Source organism: Petromyzon marinus, chromosome 12, assembly GCF_048934315.1.
Source record: "Petromyzon marinus isolate PM22_M1 ecotype Great Lakes invasive population chromosome 12, UKy_Petmar_22M1.pri1.0, whole genome shotgun sequence".
NCBI lineage: Eukaryota > Metazoa > Chordata > Hyperoartia > Petromyzontiformes > Petromyzontidae > Petromyzon > Petromyzon marinus.
In genome coordinates this window covers 5,923,401-5,947,936 of record NC_133678.1, presented here as the reverse complement: position 1 = coordinate 5,947,936, position 24,536 = coordinate 5,923,401, and the positions used below count along the sequence as shown (strand labels likewise).

The following is a 24,536-nucleotide window of genomic DNA, read 5'->3' as shown; positions in this document are numbered from 1 at the left end:
TACGTCATCGCGGGTCAATAATAATAATAATTGCAACTTACACATGCGCCTCAATGCACGTAATCGTGAGCTTAACAAATAATATCAATTGATGAACTGATGCGTGAGTACACCTCTTCATTATACCCGCTGTTAGATATTCGGTTTTTTTTTTGTAAATGGTTAACATTTCATTACTGTTGTATAGTATGTATGTTGAACTTATTTCCCACCGTAGGTAGACAACCGTGCTACGATTCACTGTAACGTTGTCCCACGTTTGTTCCGCAGAGATACAGCCGTTGATAATGATCACTCCGTGTCCATGCCCATGTTGCCAGGGTTGCATGCTTTGCTGTGCATGTGGCTTTGCGTCCCGGAATAAGTCTGCAATATAACAGTCGTTAAGAACAAGGGGGCAGATGTGCAATTGGTCAATTGTGTGCACATGAGAGCGTGAGGAGTTCGTACTCTTAGCACGAGAAGCTGGAATCGTTCAGTTTGTTGGTGTCATTTTTTGTTGTTACATATATATGCTGACTAAACGGAATCCTGAAAGTACACGTGATGCTGCAAGATGCCTCGCACAATGACTCACCCTGACAATTCCGGCTCGATGTGCTTTCACAGCAAAGCAGGGGGTGTACAGAGCCAGAGATTGACTAATAAGTACGTCAATAATAGGATGTGGTTAATCCAATATGGTCCTTTTGCAATGCACTGTTGTTATTATCATCGGTTTACACAAACAAAGAATGAAAACGTCTCGTGCAAGCTGAAAAATTAAAATTAAACTGCGATGTGCTATTTAAAGTAGAGCGCTTAATGGTAACAACTAGCGTGCCAAGTCGTCACACATTTTACATTGACAAACCAACCACGTCAGTTTTAACTGACGTGGGATTTTGTCTAGTGGCCCATTGACAGGCAACGAATGGCATCTGCAATCACCCACACTATCCATTCAACAAGCTCTTCTGCAAATGTTGTTCAGGAGTGGTTCTCGATAATGACACAACCGACTTGAAGTCATTATCATTGTAGTGTTTTAACAAACATCGTGACAAGTCATGCTGACATTGCCATCCATTGTTGTAATAAAATGAAATTCTGACTTTTTTATCGAAGACTATTATAAACGGCTTTGCAAATAGCATCATGCAATACGGAATGTACATAAACAATGTACGAACAACATAGCTATAGTTGAGCCAATTAAAAATACAGTGTAAATGCTTGGTATTATGTAATTTCCATTTGTGTGCTTTTAAAGCTGTTAGTGAATGGGGGGGGGGGTGATAATTATTTGGCAGGGTATGAGGTCACTTGTCTTCTCTTCCTTTAGATGCAACGTGTCCCCTAGTTTTAAAACGACTTGATGCCTCATGTGATAACGTCAATGGAATGTCAAACTCTGGATTGGCCGATCTCGGAGATATCCGAAAAACAGACTCAGGGAATGCTTCGGGTGTGGTGGCTTGTGCAGCGTCGTCACCCTGCCGATTTAAACACGCTGGCTCACAAGTTCCCCAAATCAAAATCTGGATCCTCGCCAGGGTCACCAAGGGTGCTCACGGAGTCCCTGATTCAAGAAACAAATTGGGATACGTCAAAAAATCAGCTCAAATTCCAATCCTAATCAACACGGTGACAAGTAAATCAATCTCTTTGCACCATGTCGTCGGCATAGCTCTCCTCTATGACTATATTCATATACATTTCTCTACCACTACATCTACATCGCTTGTCTACATGTCTTCTGTCATCTCGCTGGGACGTAATAACTTGAAAGGTAAGGGATGGGAGGGGTGGGAGGGGAGGGGGGCACCCAAACATAATTTCTGCTAAGGGCTCCCAATGGGTGAGTAACACCAATCATCCTTGCCAATTTCCCAGTCTATGATCACCAACCAAACCTCCCCGCAAGAAGCATCGCAGCTGGCCAGGATCGTGGTGTTTGAAGTCAAATAAATCACGAAACACCACCTGGCCAATGCGCCACTTGTGCCCCCCACTGGAAAAAAAACACAGCAAGTAAAGCGTGGGGTGGGTGCCCCTTGGTAACCAATAATGACCAAACACGCAGGACGTAACATTACAGAGCACGTATACAGTAGAGGTCAATGACGCACGTACGGATGGAATATCTGTAGAGATATAACACAGAGAGAGAGAGAGAAATGCACTTTTGAAAATACGAATATGTGACTCGAATGATGTTGAAATTATTATGGTAGAGGATTGCTAACGGCATGCCAGTTTAGTTAATTGTTACTTCTCATATTAATCCTCACCGAGGCATAAATCCCACACGAGTAATTCTAAATGCTTGTTTTTTTTCACATTTCAGTGAACCATTGCGCAACCAGATCAATGACCCAATCAACTTTTGCTGAAGCATGCAGTATATAATCTGCATGTAATATATGTATATTGAGTGCATGCGTGTGTGTATATACAGGCTCATTTAAGGTTGGATCAATGTTCATAAATAATTACAAGTGAATACCGGCCAATTATATGGGCTGTGTGCATTGTATAAGATGTTTACAACCATTCTGTTTCCACGTGCATTTTCATAGATAATAATATGTATGTTTCGGACAATTACAAGCCAGGTACTCATATGTATAAATACCGCATACACAGTTTAACACGTAGGGTTTCGCGACCAATATTATCCATAATGTAGGTGTTTTGGGTTAGATCGTGTAACAATAAATGTGTCGTTAAACCCGCCATCACCCGACACAGTCAATTAGTAAGGGGTGTCACGTAAACAGAACGTGCCAATTCGCTACTAGTACAGCACACCGGTGTGTTGGAGAGCAAATCCACAACATTTACAATCGGAGTACGACGTTTCGCCAGATTGGTGGCTGTCTGACTGTCGGCCTGATGATGCTAGTTACAATTACTTGCTCTCCAAACACACCGGTGTGCTGTACTAGTAACGAATTGGCATGTTCCGTTTACTTGACAAACCTTACTAATTGGCTGTGTTGGGTGGCTGCGGGTTTAATTACACATTTATATTTACGCGATCGATCCCAAAAAAACAATGCTGGGGAATCCCATCACATATCAACAAATTCTCGACTGTATACACGCATATCAATTAATTAATCAATACAAATTCCTGCGAATACTTTTTGGGATGGCAATCGTTTCCATGCGTACATATTCAGCCCCAAACGTTGCCACTCTATGATTCATGGTTTCTATGTTGAGTTCGATCGTGTTCATATGCCACAATTGCTGAAAATGTTAAATGTAGTACATTTCATATACCCGCATATCTCATAGCGTAAGGCTACCACCACGAAATGTGCTATGTTTCACGTCCATAGTCTGCAGTAGTTGTCGCAGTCAAGGATTATGTAATTACGTTGCAACCCAAGTGAGTGATTTGCAGGTAATTTTTCAAAGTTGACACATTTTGACCATGGTGCCAGCACACAATGGCCTACAACTTTTGTAATGACACCAGAAGGGCCCACTGTGAAGCAGACGGCGCGTATATTATGGTTATTACACACGCAGTAATAACCAGGGCCACCTGTCAAATTCGAACTACGAACCTCTGCGACATGCGGCAAACATGCTACTAATGGGCCATGTCATTGCCCCAGATGTACGTACTACAGTATATAGATGCTTGGATGAATGAACTGATGGCTATATTGGGAGGTGGATTTATTGAATGGCTTATGGATTTATCGCGATACCGTTGCATTTACATGCTTAATACATCAACTGTGTAATTGGATTGTTTATAGATGTATCATGGAGGGAGGTTGGATGTATGTACGTATTAATACAGGCTAGTAATAACGTAGTTTAAGATCTTCTGCTCGAAGGAGGTCATCTCTTATTTACATACAGTGATGGGTAATTCCACATTCCTGTGATGGGGGAGGATCATGGTGGAAAATAAAAGAGGGCTCTATCCATAAGCCTTGACTCGCCAAAGTAGTACTGATTTTATCCACCTTAGTGGGATAAGGGATTCAATGATGCATGCACACTGAGCACTGAGCCATTGAAATGGATGTACATGAATATATATTTAATGGAGCTCCTATTTTGCACGACAATGTCGGGGAATCCCATCACCTATCAACAAAATTAATTAACGGGGGGGGGGAAGGTGAAAGGAGTTGTTTTCCTGAAATGTCTGGGTAATGTTATATTCAATTATTGACCAGTCTGTGAAAACTATAGGAATCATTTAGTGGCCATAGTTTGGCTCCTTACATCTATCTGCAACATCGTGGATGTAATCGGAAGGCCGGTCCATAGATTATGTAATAAAATTAGCAGATCAGTCAGACAATATGGGGTTAACATAGCAAATGCTAATCGGAGAGAAGCAGGGTATTACTATATAGTGTGAATAAAAACTGATACACCCCCCCAGAATCGCAGCCCTGTTAACAACTCGCAAATGTCTTGAGGGTGTGGTTGATGGTTTAACCCTTTTATCCACATATCTACATTGTTATCCGCGATGTTGTGGCTATAGTCGTAAATGGCAAGACGATGTAACGCCTCGAATTCACTTGCTTATCCACAATGGGATCTCGCCCCACACACACACACACCCGTCGCGGATAAGAGGTCAAAATTCCACCCGTATTGAACCCCTGTTTCTTTACGACGTCGTTCAGAAACGTGGTCATTGACAAGAATGGAATAAAAAGAGGAACCCATTGATTAGAAAACAAAGGTTAATTACATCCTTCAAACTGTTAAGGGTGTTTATTTGTTGTCCTTCCCCGCACCTCCGATTATTATCACGGTTGGTTACGTACGGTGTGGAAGAAGTTGAGCATGCATATTTCGACATGATGGTTGGTAGTCAAAAATAATGACGCAGTAGCAGCCGTGGAATGAAACGGAATGCGTTCGAAATTATGATATCAGCAGGCGCTAAGTGGACTAGTATGTTGATTAGTACATCTAAGGATCGTTAAAGATGGTCACGGCCTGCATCTAGCAGTGGATTGACCGTGGCTGAGTATTATGAAGGGATAATAGCCGATGATCCAATAATAATAATAACGCAGCTGCACCCATTCCAAGTCATAAAACGAGATCGAGAGGACGTCAAACGGAGGAGACGACGTGATGAGATAAACGGTGTTCGGTGAATTATCACAATGATGATGATGAACACAGCAGGATCGTGAGAGATGGCGACGGCTTGGGGAAACCTGCATGCCAAGCAGTGGATTGATCTTGGCAGATGATGATGATGATGCCTGCCGCCGCCGCCGCTGCTGCTGCTGCTGCCGATGATGAATTGTAGAGAGAGTTGCGGAGAGGGCATCTAACGCGTCGCGTCACGGGGCCCCCTAGCTGCCGCGCCCTATAAAGTGTGGACCCGTGCCGGAGCGCCTCCCTCCTCCTCCTCCGTCCAAGGCTTCGCAGCTCCATCCGCCAACAAAATAAAAAGGATCCCTCGCTCACACGCTGGCTGGCTTCCACCCGGCGTTGGGCCACCCTCACAGCAAAATAACATTCGGGAAGAAAACGCAGTCATTCTCAAAATAAATAGAAGGCGCAAAAACAAGTAGCCGCATTATTTTGTTGGGTGGGTGAGGGAGGGGGGTGTTGTATCGTATTGTTTGTGTAAAGAGAAGCTGTCTTCCTCCACCTATTTCCTTCTTCGCGGGCCCACGAGGACGTCCACCCCCAACGCCCAGCCTACTGCTAACATTCTTCCATCGAGCGGCGTTGCGGCATTTGTTTATTTGATTGCTACTCGTCTACGTATGTGCGTGTCTCCTGCGCATAATTCTCAAAAGTGTGAAAATTTTGTCGCCAGCAGTTCAGCTCCCCCCCCCCCCTCCTCGTCTTCATCCTGCGTCCGCCGGGTCGGCTGCTCGCTCAGTGTTTCGCCAAGTAAGGAACCGCACGCACCTAACGCGCGCACGCACACACATAACACCGAAGCAATGCGCGCCGCAATGCTAGATCTAGTAAATGGGTGACTCTTTGAAGTGCTTATTAAAGGTGTATACATAGGACCGCTGCCGGCTGTGTGTAGCTTCCGTGTGCTTGCCGGCGTTGCGTGTGATGCACACATTCTTTTTTGACGAGCGGGTTCCAAATGCAGCCGCAACTGCTCCGGATCCTCTTTGCTCTCGGTTGCATCAAAGGTGGTTTCTTTCCCTCTCTGTTGTCTCCTAAAGCACATGATCTTATTATCTCATTTCGCGCAATGTTGTATTTCCCCGTTCGGATTGCGGTGCCGATCAATTGAGTCTCGTCCGGCGTACGATGCTGGAACATTGTTGTAGAGCGAGCAAAAATGCCAGACCCTGCGCTGAGTGTGGATTGTGGATGGTCGTTGTCGTGACTTATTCCCCAAATAGCTTTCGTTATTCAGGGGGATATTCAAAGAAGGGGGGCTGTTACAAGAGTGAGGGGGGGGGGGTAAATGAGGGAATAGGGAGTTAATGGGGGAATAGGGGGGCTGTTTGCTTTTTGGTAGGAGGGGAGGGGTGGTGTTAGGAATACTATAGTATGCAGTATATACAGTATATTGTTATAATTCGTAAATCTAAATTCACTGCGTAATCGTGCAATTAACGTACTAGAAAAAAAACCCCAACATGCAAATGGAATCCCTGAAAATACCCTTAAGGAATTGCGCTCCCAAACAGAGTGCCTCCTTATCACTCCATGACATCTTGCCCGTTCGCCTGCGGTGCCCGCTCGCTGCATCGTGCAATCATTCGCAGGCACGCGTTCCTTCATTTCATTCCCCTTTGCGACAATCGGTGAGTGGGGGGGGTTGTTCGTGTGCAGGTTGTTTCATGTTAATTCATGTTTTACTCGTTTGTGTCTCCACACACACACAGAGAGAGAGACACACAGACAGACAGAGATGTCCAACCTCACGGATCTCGTGGGGCGCTCGGCGCTCTCTCACGGCGGCATCCACATGCCCCACAGCGGCCCGGGCTACGCGTGGGAGTGCAACCAAAGCCATCACCTCTCGTCGTCGGCGGCTGACAACGGCACACGCCACCAGCAGCTGGCCTTCTTGTGCAACAAGAGCGACGACATGCTGGACGACGACGACGACTACGAAGACGACCCCCACGTGACCTCGCTGGTCGTGGCTGTGGTCATCACCGCCCTCTACTCCATCGTGTGCGTGGTGGGCTTGGTCGGGAACATCCTGGTCATGTACGTGATTGTCAGGTGAGATGCCACACACAACGCGCGCACACACAACACATACAACGCACACACAACGCACACACAACACATAAAACGCACACACAACGCACGCAACACATACATAACGCACACACACAACGCACACACAACGCACACAACACATACACAACGCACACACAACGCGCAACACACACAACGCACACACAACGCACACACACAACACATACAACGCACACACAACGCACACACACAACACATACAACGCACACACAACGCACACACAACACACACAACACATACACAACGCACACACACAACACACACAACACATACACAACGCACACACAACACACACAACGCACACACAACGCACACACCACATACACAACGCAGCACACACAGCATACACAACGCACACACACAACACATACACAACACACACACACAGCGCGCGCACGCGGCTCTCACACACACCCAGGGATACATTTGTCATGGAATAGATTCTGCTCACCCCCAGCCACCCCTTCCCACCTCCAGCATTCCCACAAAACTTGGGGGGGGGGGCTGGGGAAGAGGGGTAGGTGGGGCAGGGACATTTTCCAGAGCTCAGCCCCGGATAACTCGAGGTGAATTCCAGCCCCGCACATGCACATGTTTTTTCTAGTTTTATCGACGGCAGCAAGGGGCTTTCTAAACTGCAATTCTCGCGCCCAACCACGGTTGAGTCCTCCCCGAGTTTACCAATTTGAAACCTCCTTTCGTTTGTACGTTAGACATTGAGTCGTTGTTTTCGCCCGGTGATTGCGAAACGCGTCCCACGTGATGTATAGACAGCGCTGATTAAACTGCCCAGGCGTCTCGTGTGTGGGTGTGTGCTTACACGTACGTGTCCCACCATAACATGATAGGTACCTTGTGTGCGTGTGTGTGTGTGCATGTCACATTATCTGTCCTGCCCCCGTACCTTCGATTAGCAAGGTTGGCTGCGTACGGTGAAACAGTAAGTTCAACATACGGTGCATATATATTATAGGGAAGTGGTGGCTCAGCGGTTGGCGCACTGCCCTACGAATTCAATGACCAGAGTTCGATTCCCATTCTGGGCCAAGAACAGTGACGATTATTTGAGCGGGTCCTGGGCCTCCCCTAGGTCCACTCAGCCTCAAATGAGTACCTGGTACGGTGTGTAAACATCATCGCCACTGGGGAGACAACGGCGGCCAGGCGTGGTGCTGGCCATAAACCCCCTCGTGTGGCGTTCCGGCCTTCATAGGTGTTCGCATAACAGCACTTGCCCCAACAGTATGTCACGGCTATGTTTTTCTTCGTCACATGCTATGCATGGGCACGTTCATATATCTATTGTGTATGTGCGTCGCACGTGACGTTGGGGCACTCATTAAAATGCAAAAAGATTATGTGTGTGGTATATCTTTCGCTTTATTGTGTCTATCTGTGTTGCTCCCTTGCGGATTACATATGCTTCCACTGCTTATTCGTATTCAGTACGAGTCGATCCTTCCCTTTTCCCCCTTTTATATGTAAAAGAAAAACGTATTCCCCGACACGCGTGAATGAGATGCGATCAGTAGCCATACAATTCTCAGATATGTAAGGTCCCACAATACTATAACACTGAGTTCTGCCACACTCGGATAATATGCAGTATACAGCACAGCGACAAACTCCAAATTCCTCAACGATCCAGTAATATAGACAGCTTCGTCACAGCAAACCCAAACCCTGCAATGATTCGATAATATATAATCCTGGATTCTGCAACGATTCAATATTGCTTCAGATTTTCCGATATCAAAAATCGCCACTTGGCTCAAAGTCAGTAACACCACCTCCATTTCACCAACACCAAGAATCCCCACTTTACTTCACAAAATGAAGACCACCTCCGTCTCCTGCCAAAACTCTCCCTTTCACCAGGTGCCTCGATTCCCACTCTCCCTATGCCTCCATCCATTCTCCCCACCCACACGCACCCACTAACTCACCATCCCAATCTCACTCGTGCCCGTATTCCGACGTTGCACTCACCCACACTCTGTGTGTTTATTACCTGCCTCTTTGTCTCTACTGGTCTCTGTCCCCCTTGTGTCTGTATCATTGACCCTGTATCCTTGGCTATGTCTCCTTGTCTGTATCTATATCTCCCACCCTCCCTTCACTCACACTCTTTACTTCGATATTAAACCAAAGCACGGAGCATGCTCGCACCTGTACCTAATGTCTTCTGGCGCCTCTTGTTCCCACACGTTTGCAACGTCTTTTTCGATTTGCGTGAGTTTATGTCACTGTTAGACTCGGACTACGAGCCTATGTGCACCTGCACCTAACACTTCATCTTTCACTTGCACTGTTTTTTTTATTATTTGCGTGTGTTTCGTTTATGACCGTTAAAGACTTCGTTTGGTAGTTGTGCAGTATTCCTAATGTACCCTGTACCCGTTCACTGCAATATCGACGTCGTTGTCGGTTGTTGTCCTTGTTGTGCTCACGCACCACGGATCTCACTCGTAACATAGCCGGGTGACTGGCTACACCAGACCATCCGTGTGTAATGACAGGGCTACACCTGCTGACATTACAAAGTGACACCTGCTGGCCTGGGAAGGGATTCACGGGTACAGGGCACAGAGGTAACAGCCAATCAGAGAAGGAGAGGTATCTGGGGCAAAGGTAACAGGTGGGGTTAGCCGAGATGATCCAGGGGACCTGCTCGAAGGTTCCACGAGAGGGCGTGGCCGGAGGCGGGGCTTAGCCACGCCCTGGGGGGATATAACGGGGAGCGGACCCGGGGCTCGGGGCTCGCGTGCGGGGTCCTGGGTGCTGGCTGCGTCGCTGCTCGCCGACATCTCTCTCCGTCGTGCGGCCACGTGGAAGACCTCCTGCGGGTTTCCATCGCCGTCGTCGTAACGCCGCCAGCAAGCGGCGTGGCCGAGCGAGGGCGGTGGGACCACCCCGAGTGCTCGGCTGTGCGTGTAGCCAGTAGAGGTGTTATTGCCTAGAGTTATACTCAGTGAGAGGAAGAACCAGTGTTGGCCTGTGTTGTGCCCAGTGTGAGAATAAAGAAGAAGTACCCTCTACAGTGAGGGAAAAAAAGTATTTGATCCCCTGCTGATTTTGTACGTTTGCCCACTGACAAAGAAATTATCAGTCTATAATTTTAATGGTAGGTTTATTTGAACAGTGAGAGACAGAATAACAACAAAATCCAGAAAAAAGCATGTCAAAAATGTTATAAATTGATTTGCATTTCAATGAGGGAAATAAGTATTTGACCCCCTCTCAATCAGAAAGATTTCTGGCTCCCAGGTGTCTTTTATACAGGTAACGAGCTGAGATTAGGAGCACACTCTTAAAGGGAGTGCTCCTAATCTCAGCGTGTTACCTGTATAAAAGACACCTGTCCACAGAAGCAATCAATCAATCAGATTCCAAACTCTCCACCATGGCCAAGACCAAAGAGCTCTCCAAGGATGTCAGGGACAAGATTGTAGACCTACACAAGGCTGGAATGGGCTACAAGACCATTGCCAAGCAGCTTGGTGAGAAGGTGAGAACAGTTGGTGCGATTATTCGCAAATGGAAGAAACACAAAAGAACTGTCAATCTCCCTCGCCCTGGGGCTCCATGCAAGATCACACCTCGTGGAGTTGCAATGATCATAAGAACGGTGAAAAATCAGCCCAGAACTACACGGGAGGATCTTGTCAATGATCTCAAGGCAGCTGGGACCATAGTCACCAAGAAAACAATTGGTAACACACTACGCTGTGAAGGACTGAAATCCTGCAGCGCCCACAAGGTCCCCCTGCTCAAGAAAGCACATATACATGCCCGTCTGAAGTTTGCCAATGAACATCTGAATGATTCAGAGGACAACTGGGTGAAAGTGTTGTGGTCAGATGAGACCAAAATGGAGCTCTTTGGCATTAACTGAACTCGCCGTGTTTGGAGGAGGAGGAGGAGGAGAAGGAGGAGGAGGAATGCTGCCTATGACCCCAAGAACACCATCCCCACCGTCAAACATGGAGGTGGAAACATTATGCTTTGGGGGTGTTTTTCTGCTAAGGGGACAGGACAACTTCACCACATCAAAGGGACGATGGACGGGGCCATGTGCCGTCAAATCTTGGGTGAGAACCTCCTTCCCTCAGACAGGGCATTGAAAATGGGTCGTGGATGGGTATTCCAGCATGACAATGACCCAAAACACACGGCTAAGTCAACAAAGGAGTGGCTCAAGAAGAAGCACATTAAGGTCCTGGAGTGGCCTAGCCAGTCTCCAGACCTTAATCCCATAGAAAATCTGTGGAGGGAGCTGAAGGTTCGAGTTGCTAAACGTCAGCCTCGAAACCTTAATGACTTGGAGAAGATCTGCAAAGAGGAGTAGGACAAAATCCCTCCTGAGATGTGTGCAAACCTGGTGGCCAACTACAAGAAACGTCTGATCTCTGTGATTGCCAACAAGGGTTTTGCCACCAAGTACTAAGTTATATTTTGCAGAGGGGTCAAATACTTATTTCCCTCATTAAAATGCAAATAAATTTATAACAATTTTGATGCGTTTTTCTGGATTTTTTGTTGTTAGTCTGTCTCTCACTGTTCAAATAAAGTTACCATTAAAATTATACACTGATCATTTATTTGTCAGTGGGCAAACGTACAAAATCAGCAGAGGATCAAATACTTTTTTCCCTCACTGTATACGATGTGTTGTGGAAGTCACTCATTACACGTGTAACAAATCATAAACTTAAACTGTCTCTATCTCTCCCTTTGTCTCGCTCTCTCTCGCAACCATTGTGTCTGTCTCTCCTTGTCTCTGTCTCATTGTCTCCCGTGTCTCTGTGCCTTTCTCTCCTTGTCTCTACGGCATGACGTTAACTCTCTCCACGGCCTGCCTCTCTCCTTCTGTGCCGTGCATCTCCTTTTTTAATCCCAGCTATCCCGACCTTCCTTCTCTCTCTCCCTTCTTCCTTCACTCTCCCTTCGCTCTCTCCATCACTGCACTCGGTACCCACAAAACTGCATCTTCCCCATGGGTCATAACATGCGTGGGTGCCGTGTGCCGTCTTTCATAAGCACGTGCCTGAAACAGTGCGTTTAAAGTCGATCTGGGGGATCTTTGTCTTTGCCCAATATGACGCAGGGAGCACGATGCAATTTCATCAACGCTCTGCACATTCGCGTGGGACGCCTTTTAGCAACCATCAGGCGCGTGGAACGTGTAAACGGCCTTGCATGAGAATGCAGGTGTACTTGTTGTGGACGAGTTGTTGATCAATGGGGTTGGTGGGAAAGGCAGCGAGCAGATCACATGATGCATATTAATTTTGCACACTGTTGTGGCACAAGGCAGGTAGGCTGCTTGCTCACGCAGCTGAATGCATTAATTTAAGCACGTGCACGTTCCCGACAAACAATGGAAGAAAACAGATGAGGAATACATTTAGGATTTAAACAAAAATATATATTTCTATGCCCAGTTTTGGATTTTATTAGTATGGTTTTTATGTGAATTACGGATGTTGTCGTTTTAGACGTTAATGCATTCATTGCAATATTTGACGTAATGTCTCATTCGTAAAACATACGTTTTTACGTGAAGCTTTTTATATTTTAATATATTACGCGAAAGTTATTTGACAGATTATAAAAACTCATGTCCGGCAACAGCACTTACATGAGGAAAAGCAGACACATTATACTATCGAGGTGATGTCACTTCCTGTGGTGTCACATCTTTGGATCAATCCGCAACTACATTTATTTTGGATCATCCGAAATCTACGTTTTCAGATTGATCTAAAAATCAGGAGCACATTTCTTGTACACAGCTTCTCTGTACGGTGTTATTTTTCAAATTAACGTGTTCTTAAATGTTGGTGAGACGGTCAAGTGGAGCTCAAACATATTCGCAATTTCAGTTACATTTCTAAATACTTGACCAGTCACTCACTCGCACATCACCTGTCGGTCACATTTTCTCATCTCCCTTGCATAGAAACGGGGGAATCCCACTTAAAATCAAAAGTGACTTCTCAAGCATGTACGTTGTAAGTGGATTCTGCTGTGGTCGAATGGTTTATCACACTGGACTTTGTAATCCAGAGGTCGCCGGTTCAATTTCTGGCCGCGGCAGTTGCCACCATTGGCAAGTTTCTCAAATCTCCCCACCTCCGTCCACCCAGCGCCTATAAATGGTTACACCAAAGTCACTCCATCGGCAGATTGTGCGTGGTGAGGTGAAGTGTGGACACTCTCACCTCTATCAAGATATCTGACCGTTGTGGAAGAGTAGGCTAAATACCCTCTAGAGGGCCTCCCTAGAGCTTCCTCTAGTGGAAATCCCTTCCAACAGCAGTGGTGTGAGCAAGCGATTGCAAGGCTGCACCCTTACCTCAACTTTTTTAAGCGAAACGTTATCACCACGGGTTGTCGCTACTAAAACCGGGGCGATGACTGTGAAGTGAACAACACGAAATGTGCATCTCGTTAGTTTTGTCCACAGCCATGGTTTACGCCCGTGTTACCTTTGCATTGCATAAACCTCCTTTATCCAGCCAGGTAGAGTTCAACGACAGAGCGAGCGCTTCACTCCTTGTGGGTTAACTCGGCCCATTGTCCCTCCTGGGTCATTAAAACGAGTGGCACTTTTGTGTGTGGAAAGCAGCACTGTTTGCCGTATGTATACACTCGCCCCCGCCATAGAAACGGGGACATGTTTTGTTTTCCACTGCTGCCTCTCGCGGCTTTAACAAGATATGAGCACTGCCTCAATGCACATTTGATCAGGAAATCACTTTGACCTTTTGACTCATTTCCACTAAGTACCCCGCAGCTGTCGTGGCCATGATGCGTGCTATCAACCTGACAGCGTGCTGATGACGTGCAACCTGCGCCAGGTGTTTGGCGCGGTGACTTCTTGTGAAGCTCAACGGCTGTCGACAGCAAGCCGAACTTATCTTTTGCACGCCTCGGTGTCGCCTGCATATGCATTGACAGCTTTTAAAAATGGGAACAGCTGCTCGCAATGAGCCATGGAGCATTTTACTTCCCACAGGGAGCCACTCTCAACCAATGCCACCGGCTTTGGCACTGATCTGCAGATTATAGACCACCACCGTGGTATTTAAGATTTAATGCTTTTGTAATGGCAATTTAACGCAATGGAAGCGGTGACCCCATAACTTAGGTCAAAATGGGGTGGATCAAATCTGTAAATTTGTCCACAATTTATACAAGGGAATATAAATGGATTGGAACCCATTGAAATGTTCCAAATTGTGTTTAGCTATTAATTTTACACGTGTAAAATGACTGTCGATTGATAATCTATACTAATAAAGAATTATAAAATGTAAATGCTGACCTTCATAATAATATAGATGCATCATTGCACCTCCAATTAGAACGGTTGGCTATAGACGTTGCAAAGAAGTTCAACATATATCCTTGCATGTGCTGAATGTGACAAGTTATAACAAGTAAGGAAATATGTTGAATTCTTACATATTGACACTAAATAATGTAATCTATTCATTACAACATTTTGAAATATACTGCACTTAGGAAATCTGTATTATATATTTTTTTTTACAACAACAAATTATTAACATCCAACTAAATATAAAAAAAATGTAGCATACAACATAAATACCCATGGTCTGCATTCTAAAATGTTCTGTAAAACATGATGAGGAAACGAATTGACAGCACTGAGGGTAAATGAATGCACGGTTCTCTGAGACGTACAGTATTACCAATAACACTGCCCTAAAATGTAATATATATGTAAAGAAAACTATATATTAGTGAAATATCAATATATGATGGGTGACGCTTTTGGCAATGATCCTTTCTTCTTAGCAGAGCGATCATTATAATTTGTTCAGGGTGGAGCAGGGGTAGAGTGGTTCGTACACCGTGCTGTGAACCCAGCCACGTGACCATGGCTGACATCTTTGGCGAGCTAAATCTAAACCAGTAGCGAGAGTTCCCTCTTTTTTGTTGTTATTCTGTCTCTCACTGTTCAAATAAACTTACCATTAAAATTATAGACTGATCATTTCTTTGTCAGTGTGAAAAACGTACAAAATCAGCAGGGGATCAAATACTTTTTTCCCCCACTCTATGTGTGCCAGGATCCCACTATGTTACGTAACTGACCTTTAGCCAGACATGGGGTTTGTGTATCAAAAAGAACAGTCCCTGATGCCTGGGCAACATGTGGACTTTAGAAAACTATATTTATTGGTCCTTGCTTTTACAGCCACATCTCACTATGCCTTGAAAGGTCTGTCATTTCAATAAGTGGGAGATGATCTGGTGACGTTAGCTCATGCAAACTTACACTTGTGCAATATTTCATTGCAGGGGCGCTGGAGGAACTGTGTCTATTAAAATGTTCTTCCCTGCATGTTGAAATTATCTTTTACATTACTTCTCTTGTTCATCATGTTTCAAATGTTTATAATCTTCTCTTTCAACAGCCGACATTTACAAACTGGGTAACTTTTTTGTCTCGTAAAATTGTCAGTAGTTTTTATTGTGTTGTGTTCAACCGCTAGGGAACTTATGTGTGTCACGTGCGGGATTAAATTTGCCAAAGAAAACCTTACGAGCACTTGGGAAGATGTCCTTTTGGATGGACATTTCTCACTCGAGAACCACCAAAAGAGATGAGCACTACCCCATCCGCTCATATGAACAGGAGAGGCTCTTTGACTTAACTATTCTAGAAAGATGGGCAATTGTTCATAACATTGCTGCAACTGTATTGTATGCGTACTGAATATGATAATGTAACTAGCACACGACATGAAAAACATGTTTGCTGGGATTTTTTTAAATGCATATTCTTGAATTCACGCATGCCGATCAAAATGGTGTCACTCTTTCAAAGCGTAATTTTTCCCATCACGCGTGTGCAGTAAAAATGCCGAAATCCCGTTCAGTCACGTACACCACAGGGACGAACTTCCTCGAGCAATGTATAAAGAGCAAGTCCCCATGTAAGATGCATGTAAAGGTGCAGCCCTGGAATGTCTCACTTACACCACTGCCGGCAGAATTGCCACCATTAGAGGGAGCTTTGGAGAGCTCCTATGAATGGTATTTTGCCTACTCTTTCACACTGGCCAGCCGAGTTGGAAGAGGTGGCAGTAACTGCACATCACCCCACCCACCACACGCAACCTGCCGATCAAACTGTGGTCTACCCATGTATGCTGCTGGGTGGACAGAGTGGGATTTAATATTTCAACTACCATGGCAGGATATTGAACCAGTGACTTCTAGTCCAATGTGCGAACCATTACAGCATGGCTAGACAATGTCAGAGGTCGACTTGAATTAAACTTCAGTTGGTCAATTGCTTGGAGCGCCATGGTGGCGAGATGTTAACTACCTCACCTGGCATCCAAGAGACCGCGGGTTCGAACCCAACCCTGACGCCTGTATGTTTGTAGTTTTCATGTTTTCCCCATGGCTGTGTGGATTTTGCTCCCGAGATCTGTTTTTCCTCCCCTACATCTAGACACGTGCCTTTAGAGCATTTGGCTGGTATAAATTTACATAGACAGCCATTGGGCTATGATTTGTGGCCAGGTCGCTTGTAAAAAAAAGAGCTATGTAGCACAGTGTGCCAAACCTGGTAAAATAAAAAAGCATAGTTATTGTTTGAAAGTTAATTTACAGACTTTCTGTGCAGTGGAAACGTGGCAATAAACCCCCCAAGTCACAGTGGTCGGCCTCAAGTTGGGTCAAATCAATAGCCAGAAGTCTTCCCCAGCAAATAAATAAATAACTACATGCATATTATAAATACGTACAACTTTGAACTTCCTTAGACCCCAGAAGGAGGAATGTGTCAAGACTGACATGAATTGCCAGGTCTAAAGAAGACTAGGAAGCCAGGTGGATACGTCGAGGTGTGTATCCATCATGATGCTTAGACCTCGACAATGTTAGGGCATCCAATTTTAGGAGATTTTGTCCCAATCATTTTCCTTGCCACAAAAAAAACAACACACACACTTTGCGTGGGTGGGAGAGATTTACTCCCCATTACTTTGCATGACATGGAGCTGCCTTTTTGTATAATATTGCTCTGATTGATGTTCCATTCGCTGGGCATGGTCTTATTACCCGAGTTATTTTTCTTATTTATCTGAGGAAGCTATGAGTCAGAACCATAATCAGAGAATTTGTGAAAATTGTCTCGTAATATCGCCACTGAAGTTTTTAACCACAAAGAAGACATTTATTGAAAAGCAATGTACTAAATGAACCCCAAAGGCAATATCTGGAGAACATTATTTTTACAAAGTATGAAATGATAATGAAACGTACGTAAATACAAATAATAGATCGCGACATTTCGATCGCAACACAAGCAATCGTCTTCAACTGAAGACGATTGCTTCTGTTGCGATCGAAACGTCGTGACCTATCATTTTTATTTGCGTGACTTGACCGACAGACCCAAGAGTATGAATTTCTGCAGTCACGAAAGCTTTAAAGGAAGAGATAATGAAGCGATTCACAACGTGAACATTTTCCTGAGGAGGCAAGACAGTTTCCCAGTCGTGACTAGGAATTCCCGAGCCCAGCTCAGGGCCTCCTCATTTGGCCGACGGAATAGGTGAGCCTTCAACCGTCTCTCGAAAGCAGCGGTGGATATGATTATGTGTACACATAGTGGGATGCAATTCCAAACGATCAAGGGAGCAGCCAAGGAGAAAAGGCGCTTTTGGCCAAAACAGTCGTGGTTAGAGGCACAGCAAGCGAGTTGAGGGACGAGGTCCTTACCTACACGGGGGTTTGACTGAGGCCCGTGTTTTTTGAGGACAGCCAGATGATGTGGAAGACCTTGGATTGGAGCATGATGACAAAGGGCGACAATCTTGAACTTCAATCCCAAGATTGATGGGCATCCAGTGCAAATGTTCGAGCGCAGCAGGAGGGTTTTGTGCGACCTTGGCCAATACCCAGGACAGCAAGTGACAGAGATTGTTTCATAGTCTTCAAAGTCTATGTTGTTGGCTGATGCCCGCATGATGTGAGTGGCATTACAGTATGCAACACTACTGTACTGCAGCCATGGTGTTTGTTGAGGTAGGAGTCAGTAATGGACAGATATTCCAGAAGGTCCTAAGATGGTAGTTACACAATTTGATTAAGCCGACTATATTATTGTTCATTGATGAGGTGGAGTCGACGGTGACGCCAAAAATATTGAGGTGGTCTGATGGAAGGGTCAAAAAACCAGCGATGAGTAAACTTGGAGAGTCCGGGGCACTGATGAGATGCCGTCTTATAACCAGAAACAGAACTATGGACTTAGATGCATTTAGAAAGAGATGTTGAGACTAAAACCAGCATTGTAAGTTGTTCAGTCGCCCATGAACCAGAACTAAGGCGTGTGCCATGTGGGTTAGATGTGATATTAGCTGTCAATTATGGTTGTTGTAGGTGAGATGTAAGTTGAGAAAAGCAAAGCACTGAGTACAGATCCTAGTGGGACCTCAGCAGTTAATATGGAGACTGTGGATACAGAGTTGCCAACTGTGATGATGGAGCGTCTTCTCTGATAGGATTTAATCCACAGAAGCGCAAGGCCAATGATGGCGAAGTCACCAGGCGCTAGAAGTGTTTGGTGTAGTTGATGTTATCAAAAGCAGTGGACATGCCGAGCCAAGCTAATGCGACGATGGATCTGCAATCAACGAGGGATACAATGTCATCGAAGATCTGGAACAAAGAAGTCTCCATGGAGTGACCTGAACAATGAGATGATTAAAAAGGACAGGAACTTCGGGGTGAGATGGAGTGGTTCTTAATTATTGCCACAGCACTCCAATAGTATTCGTGGAAAAATTTGAAACTGACGCCATCCAGACTGCCACTCTACACCCGACCTTATGGAAGAGGTACGTGGATTACACTTTTGTCATCTGGCCACATGGCTAGCCTGCTCTAGACCAATTCCGGGACCACATCAATTCCATACACCCAGCCATCAGATTTACCATGGAGGTGGAAAAAGATGGCAAGCTACCCTTTTTGGATGTCTTAATTAAAAGGAGACCTGGTGGCTCAATGAGCCACTCTGTCTACAGGAAAGCTACCCATACAGATGCTTACTTGAAACCGGATTCCCACCACCATCCATCCCAGAAGAACTCCCTCATCAAGACTCTATACCATAGAGCCCAATGCATTTCTGACCAGGAACACATTACCAGTGAACTCAAACACGTACACCAGGCTCTCAGGGCTAATGGTTACTCCGACTACACAATCCGCAAAGCCATCACTCCAGTCATGAAAAAGGATCCTCTTGTGGAGCCACTAAAAACCATCACCTTACCCTACATTGCAGGGGTCATTAAAAAGATCTCCAAAATCCTGAATAAACACAAGATCCAGGTGCGATTCAACACAGTACATAAAATCCGTGATCTGGTTCCATCTGTAAAAGATGCTGTTCCAGACATACAGTACCCGGGCATTTACAAACTAAAGCGCCTCTGTGGTAGTAGCTACATTGGAGAAACCAAACGACATATCTCGGACCGCATCCGCGAACATAAAGCAGACTTGAAACACGGTAGAATAAACTCCTCCGCCGTGGCAGATCACTGTTATAATTCAGTGGGTTCACATGACATTGACTTCTCCAAGACGGAGGTTCTTTGCAAGCCAACCGGCTACCATGAGAGATTCGTTCATGGGGCTATCCGCATATACAAGCACAGAGACAATTTCAACCGAGAAGATGGGTTCTGGCTTAGTAACCATTGGAAAGATGTTTTAAACCATTTCGGTTCTTAATTAATTATTTTATGGTGACCTTCAGACCGCAGCTCTTTCGCTGGCATTGACTCTTAATACTTCTCACACCACGGTTAATGGTATGGTTTATAACATGATTATAACAGCGGCTCGCAGCTGTTTCTCTCCTCTGTTCCGACCATGATGGACTCGTCCGTCTGAACGGGGCTCGTAGCGGTCCGTGGTGCTGATGTGGAGGGTAAGAATCCACCCATTTTTTCGCCATATAGCATCGTGATATATAACGACTTATTGTTGGTAGCTCAGCTGATTGGAGAATATATAGAGTTTATTGATAACATTGAGGTAGTTTATATTTTAGTTTTTTTATCTGTTTACTATATGGTATTCATTATATAGTGTAGTGTATACCCAGTTGCTGTTAATAGCTCTGCTTATTGAAGAATATATTGAGTACATTTATTATATTGATGTAATTTATACTTAGGTTTTTTTCACATCGGTTTACTTTATGATAGTTGAGTTGTTGCAGCCCCTTTGGCGTCCATGTACGAGGTGCCTCTGTGGATGTGTAGGTTTTGATTTTAACATAGCTATTTCTGTGGCCAGTCCCTCAACTGTTTCAATGCTAAATTCTCCTGTTTGATATGTAAACCCCTTTGTCAAGGTGCCTCACTTCTCTCAACCAGCTTAAAAGACACTGCGAATCTTAGCAGCGTTCATTGTAGCTCTGTCATCCCAACAGGTTTGTTCCTTTCACCTGAAGAAGGCCACTTGTGTTGTGGCCGAAACGTCGTGAGAATTTTATTGTTTTATTTTATTATTTTATTCTCATTCTATGTGACTTTACCGAAAGAACCAAAGAAGATGAATCCTTGCAGTCACGAAAGCTTTTAATCGAAATTTAGTGTTTGAGACTTTTGACAAATTTGTGATGGGGGTGGTAATTAGTGGGATGGTTAGCAATTCAAGCCTAGCTCTTTAATTAAGGGGGTCACCTGACCAAGCTTCAGAGAAGAAGGCAATGGACCAGACTTTAAAGAAGTACTTGCAATACGAGTAAAACATTATTGCAAGTTCAGCTGCACATTGCTTAAAGGTAATAGCAGGTAAGATGTCAAGAGGGGATGCTTTATTTGGTGACTCCAGTATCAAAGCTCAGTTCCCCGAGGGGTGTGACAGGTGGGAGAGAGGATGGTGAACAAGGCATTCGGAAAGATGGAATCACCAGTGGTTGATCTTGATTGGCAGATATGGATGGTGATCAAAATGTTGACGATTTTGTTTGTAAACAAGAGGTTTGTGATGAGATGTGGTGAACACTCAGGGCCATCTCTGAACCAGGATGGAGAAGCACGTTGAGTATAGACCAATGCTGGAGGGGGTGATCAGCGGTGGAGATGATATTGCCACTTACAAATGACACTCGCGAGGCCGTAGCTTGTTTGTGGGCCTGCATGCCTTACGGTAAAGGGGACTGGTTTGTGTCACGGCTGAAGCGTGAGTTTGTGACTTCAATGTGTCGTATAGTACATTTGGCTTCGACTGCAGCCGCAGAGAGCCACCTAGTATTGGGTGAGGTCAAGCGACCGGTTAAACTTTTAGATGTGCCAGTTTGTTCATCATCATGCCTGTTAGATCAGGATAGACTTGAATATCACAAGCTGAGGGGTCAGAAGACAGAGGAAAAGGAATGGGTTATGGTAAAAACTTTTGGAGCACAGGAACATCAATGCAACTACACATTCTTTAGACAGAGGTGCCACAGTGGTGAGATGTTGACTCTCTCGCCTGGTATGTAGGGGGTCGTGGATTCGATCCCGACCCTGACGCCTGCTGTATATTTGGAGTTTGCATGTTTCTCTTCGTGGTCGTGTGGATTTTTTCCCAGGTCCTCCGGTTTTTACGTCCACATTTCTAAACACACATATATAGTATTTGGCTGCTAATTTCCATGCGACAAGCCACTTTGTTGAGCTATCATTTGTGGCCAAGGCGCTTCTGAAAAAGAGTAATATAGCTCGGTGGGCCTTACCTGGTAAAATAAATAAAACCAATTTAAAAGTGGAAAGATAGACTAAGGAAGACAATAAAAAGAAGACTAAAGAGTGGGAAGAGCTAAATGGAGGTGAAAAGAGTAGGTGAAAGGCCAGAGTTAGCATGGACGGAGGAGCAGAGTGGCAGCCAGCCTTAGTAGCACCATCTTCAAAGAAAATAGCAAGGGTCATAAAAATGTATTACCACACCTGACTAAGTTATGCAAATTGCAAGGCGGGACATTGAAGCCACAATAAGCGTCCATTGAGTGCATAATAGGAACCTTTTGTAATCATAAAAGGAGGCCCTTCAGTTTCACGGCAATGAGCCTTTGAAACCACAAAATGGGCACAATGAAACCTTGACCTGGATGACACTCTCATGCTTCTCTTACATGAGGGACAGATTTCTTGTCGAATAGTGGAACCAAAGGTATCTGCTGCAATTTAAATGATATAAAATAGTTTATCAGTGTTTCAAGATTGTGGTGAGCTCTGTATGCAAGTCTTCTGCCACTGTCAATACATATGTAGTGGCATCCATGGAGACACACACTAGAACTTGGAGGCAACACGTTTATTACAACACCCCAACTGGGTAACTACATAAACGTACGGGATAACGACATAGGTGGTAGCTAACTTTCACTAGCGACTAAACCACAACGGGCAACTACATAATCGGGTCAGGTCAGTATTATACTGCCTGACCCACGATACTGAACATGACGACCGAAGACCGAAGATCGAGGAGAAGCAGCATGGTGGGTTGATTCCAGAAGACGGCTCGGATCGGTGGTCAGGATTTCCCTTTTATGCCCCTGAGCATGGCCTGACCCCACCCTAGATTCTACTAGAAGGTTCTGGGCCTTATGTCACATGTCCCTCTCGCCACCCCTTGGCCCCCCTCGCTACCCTCTCCTGGTCACGTGCCCTCTCGTGTTCACCCAGAATATCATGTCCTGAAGTGCCCTCTCTCTGGCTGTCACCAGAAGCATGCCCCCGAGGGCCTGCTTCTATACTCTGGTACCACAGTACCACTATTCTTCCAATAGATGGCGCTAGTCTCCATAGTGACTCAATATACATCACTACACATACATACGCTCAGCTTACCGACTGGCCGTTGCAGAATTTCTCGTGAAATATAGTTCAATTTGCTGGTTATCTCAATGACTGCAACTCGGCGACTCACCAGGAACAGCTACATCTGGTAATTGTTCTTTACACCAGAGCTGGACACGATATTGTGCTATGCGGTGAAAGCAGAGGGGTAGTGGAAGATTATTTGAAGATCTGATGTAAAAGCTTGAAGTGAATGGGTTGAGGATCAGTCGGACAAAGACAAAGTACATGGTAGCAAATAACAGCGGAAATAATTCAGAAGGAGGATTGCAAATTGTAAGTGACCAGTTAATGAAGATGAACGAGTTTAAGTACCTGTGTGCAACGATGTGGTGCTGATGGACCACTAGAAGGAGAGATGAGAACAAGGGCTAGATAGCTGAAATGGCTAGAGATTACTGGTGTGGTGTGCGATAAGAGGGTCCCAGTTCGGTTGAAGGGACAAGACGGTGGTGGTGAGGCCGGGGCTGTTGTGTGGGGCCGAGTGCTGGTGCACAAGAAAGAGGGAGGACCAAGCTGTGGCAGTCACAGAGGTGTTGATGTTGCGGTGGATGTTGGGTTTAACAAGGAAGGACAGGGTGAGAAATGAAGAAATGAGAGGAAGACTCAAGGTGGTAAAAATCGCAGAGGAGATGAGAAAGGAAAGGCTCTGGTGTGGTTGGGTTATGTTGAGACAACAGGAACATAATATGGGTCAGAAGGTGCAAGCGATGCAAGTGGAAGGAAAGAGATCAAGAGTAAGGCAGGAGAAGAAGAGATGGGGGGAGGGGCGACGTGGTGCGATCGGACACGGTGGCCCGAGGAGTGGAAAGAGAGATGGCGCAGGACAGGGCGGCATGGAGAAGGTTGGCAAGGACAGCGGACCCCACATGAGTAGGACAAACACGTGGAAGAAAAAGAAGACCAGAACTGGACAGCTGTTACCACCAACTTGATAATATAATTCAATGTAGAGAGCTTATGAGTGATGATATGTTGTGAAAGTTCCATTCAGAACACGGGTACGGCAAAATTTTAGAGATGGAAATTAAATGTAAATATAATTCTAAATGAAAGGCTGCAAATCTACCAATCAAAGAGCATAAACCATCAGGCAAACTCCAGTCATGCTCGCAGTGGCTTTCGGCTAGCCATTGACGAAAGGCAGTCACTGCATTGTGTGCTTTGAGATGCACTTCTGTGCCCGTCTGGAACACTCTTCCTTCTGATATTAGGATGCCACTGGTGCTATGCACTTTTAAATCTAGATTGACAACTCATTTCTTCGGAAGTACTTTTCGTGTTTAGTTTGTTCTCTCCCTGCCCCCTCCCTGTATGTAGCACGGTTGACTAAGTACATTGTGAAATAAGTTCAACATACATACATATATACACACAGAACACATA

The 24,536-nt window shown here is 45.1% G+C and overlaps 1 protein-coding gene across 2 annotated transcripts in view; it reads left to right on the top strand.

Annotated features, from left to right (window-relative positions):
- The first annotated feature begins 5,300 nt into the window (after positions 1-5,300).
- Positions 5,301-24,536, top strand: part of LOC116941635 (delta-type opioid receptor) — a 58,371-nt gene continuing 39,135 nt past the window's right edge. The window contains exons 1-2 of one of the 2 annotated variants that reach the window (XM_076066543.1): positions 5,301-5,886; positions 6,851-7,194. In XM_076066543.1, coding sequence (XP_075922658.1) covers positions 6,875-7,194 — 320 coding nt within the window. In that variant the 5' untranslated portion in view covers positions 5,301-5,886; positions 6,851-6,874. The other variant, XM_076066542.1, reaches the window with a different exon arrangement.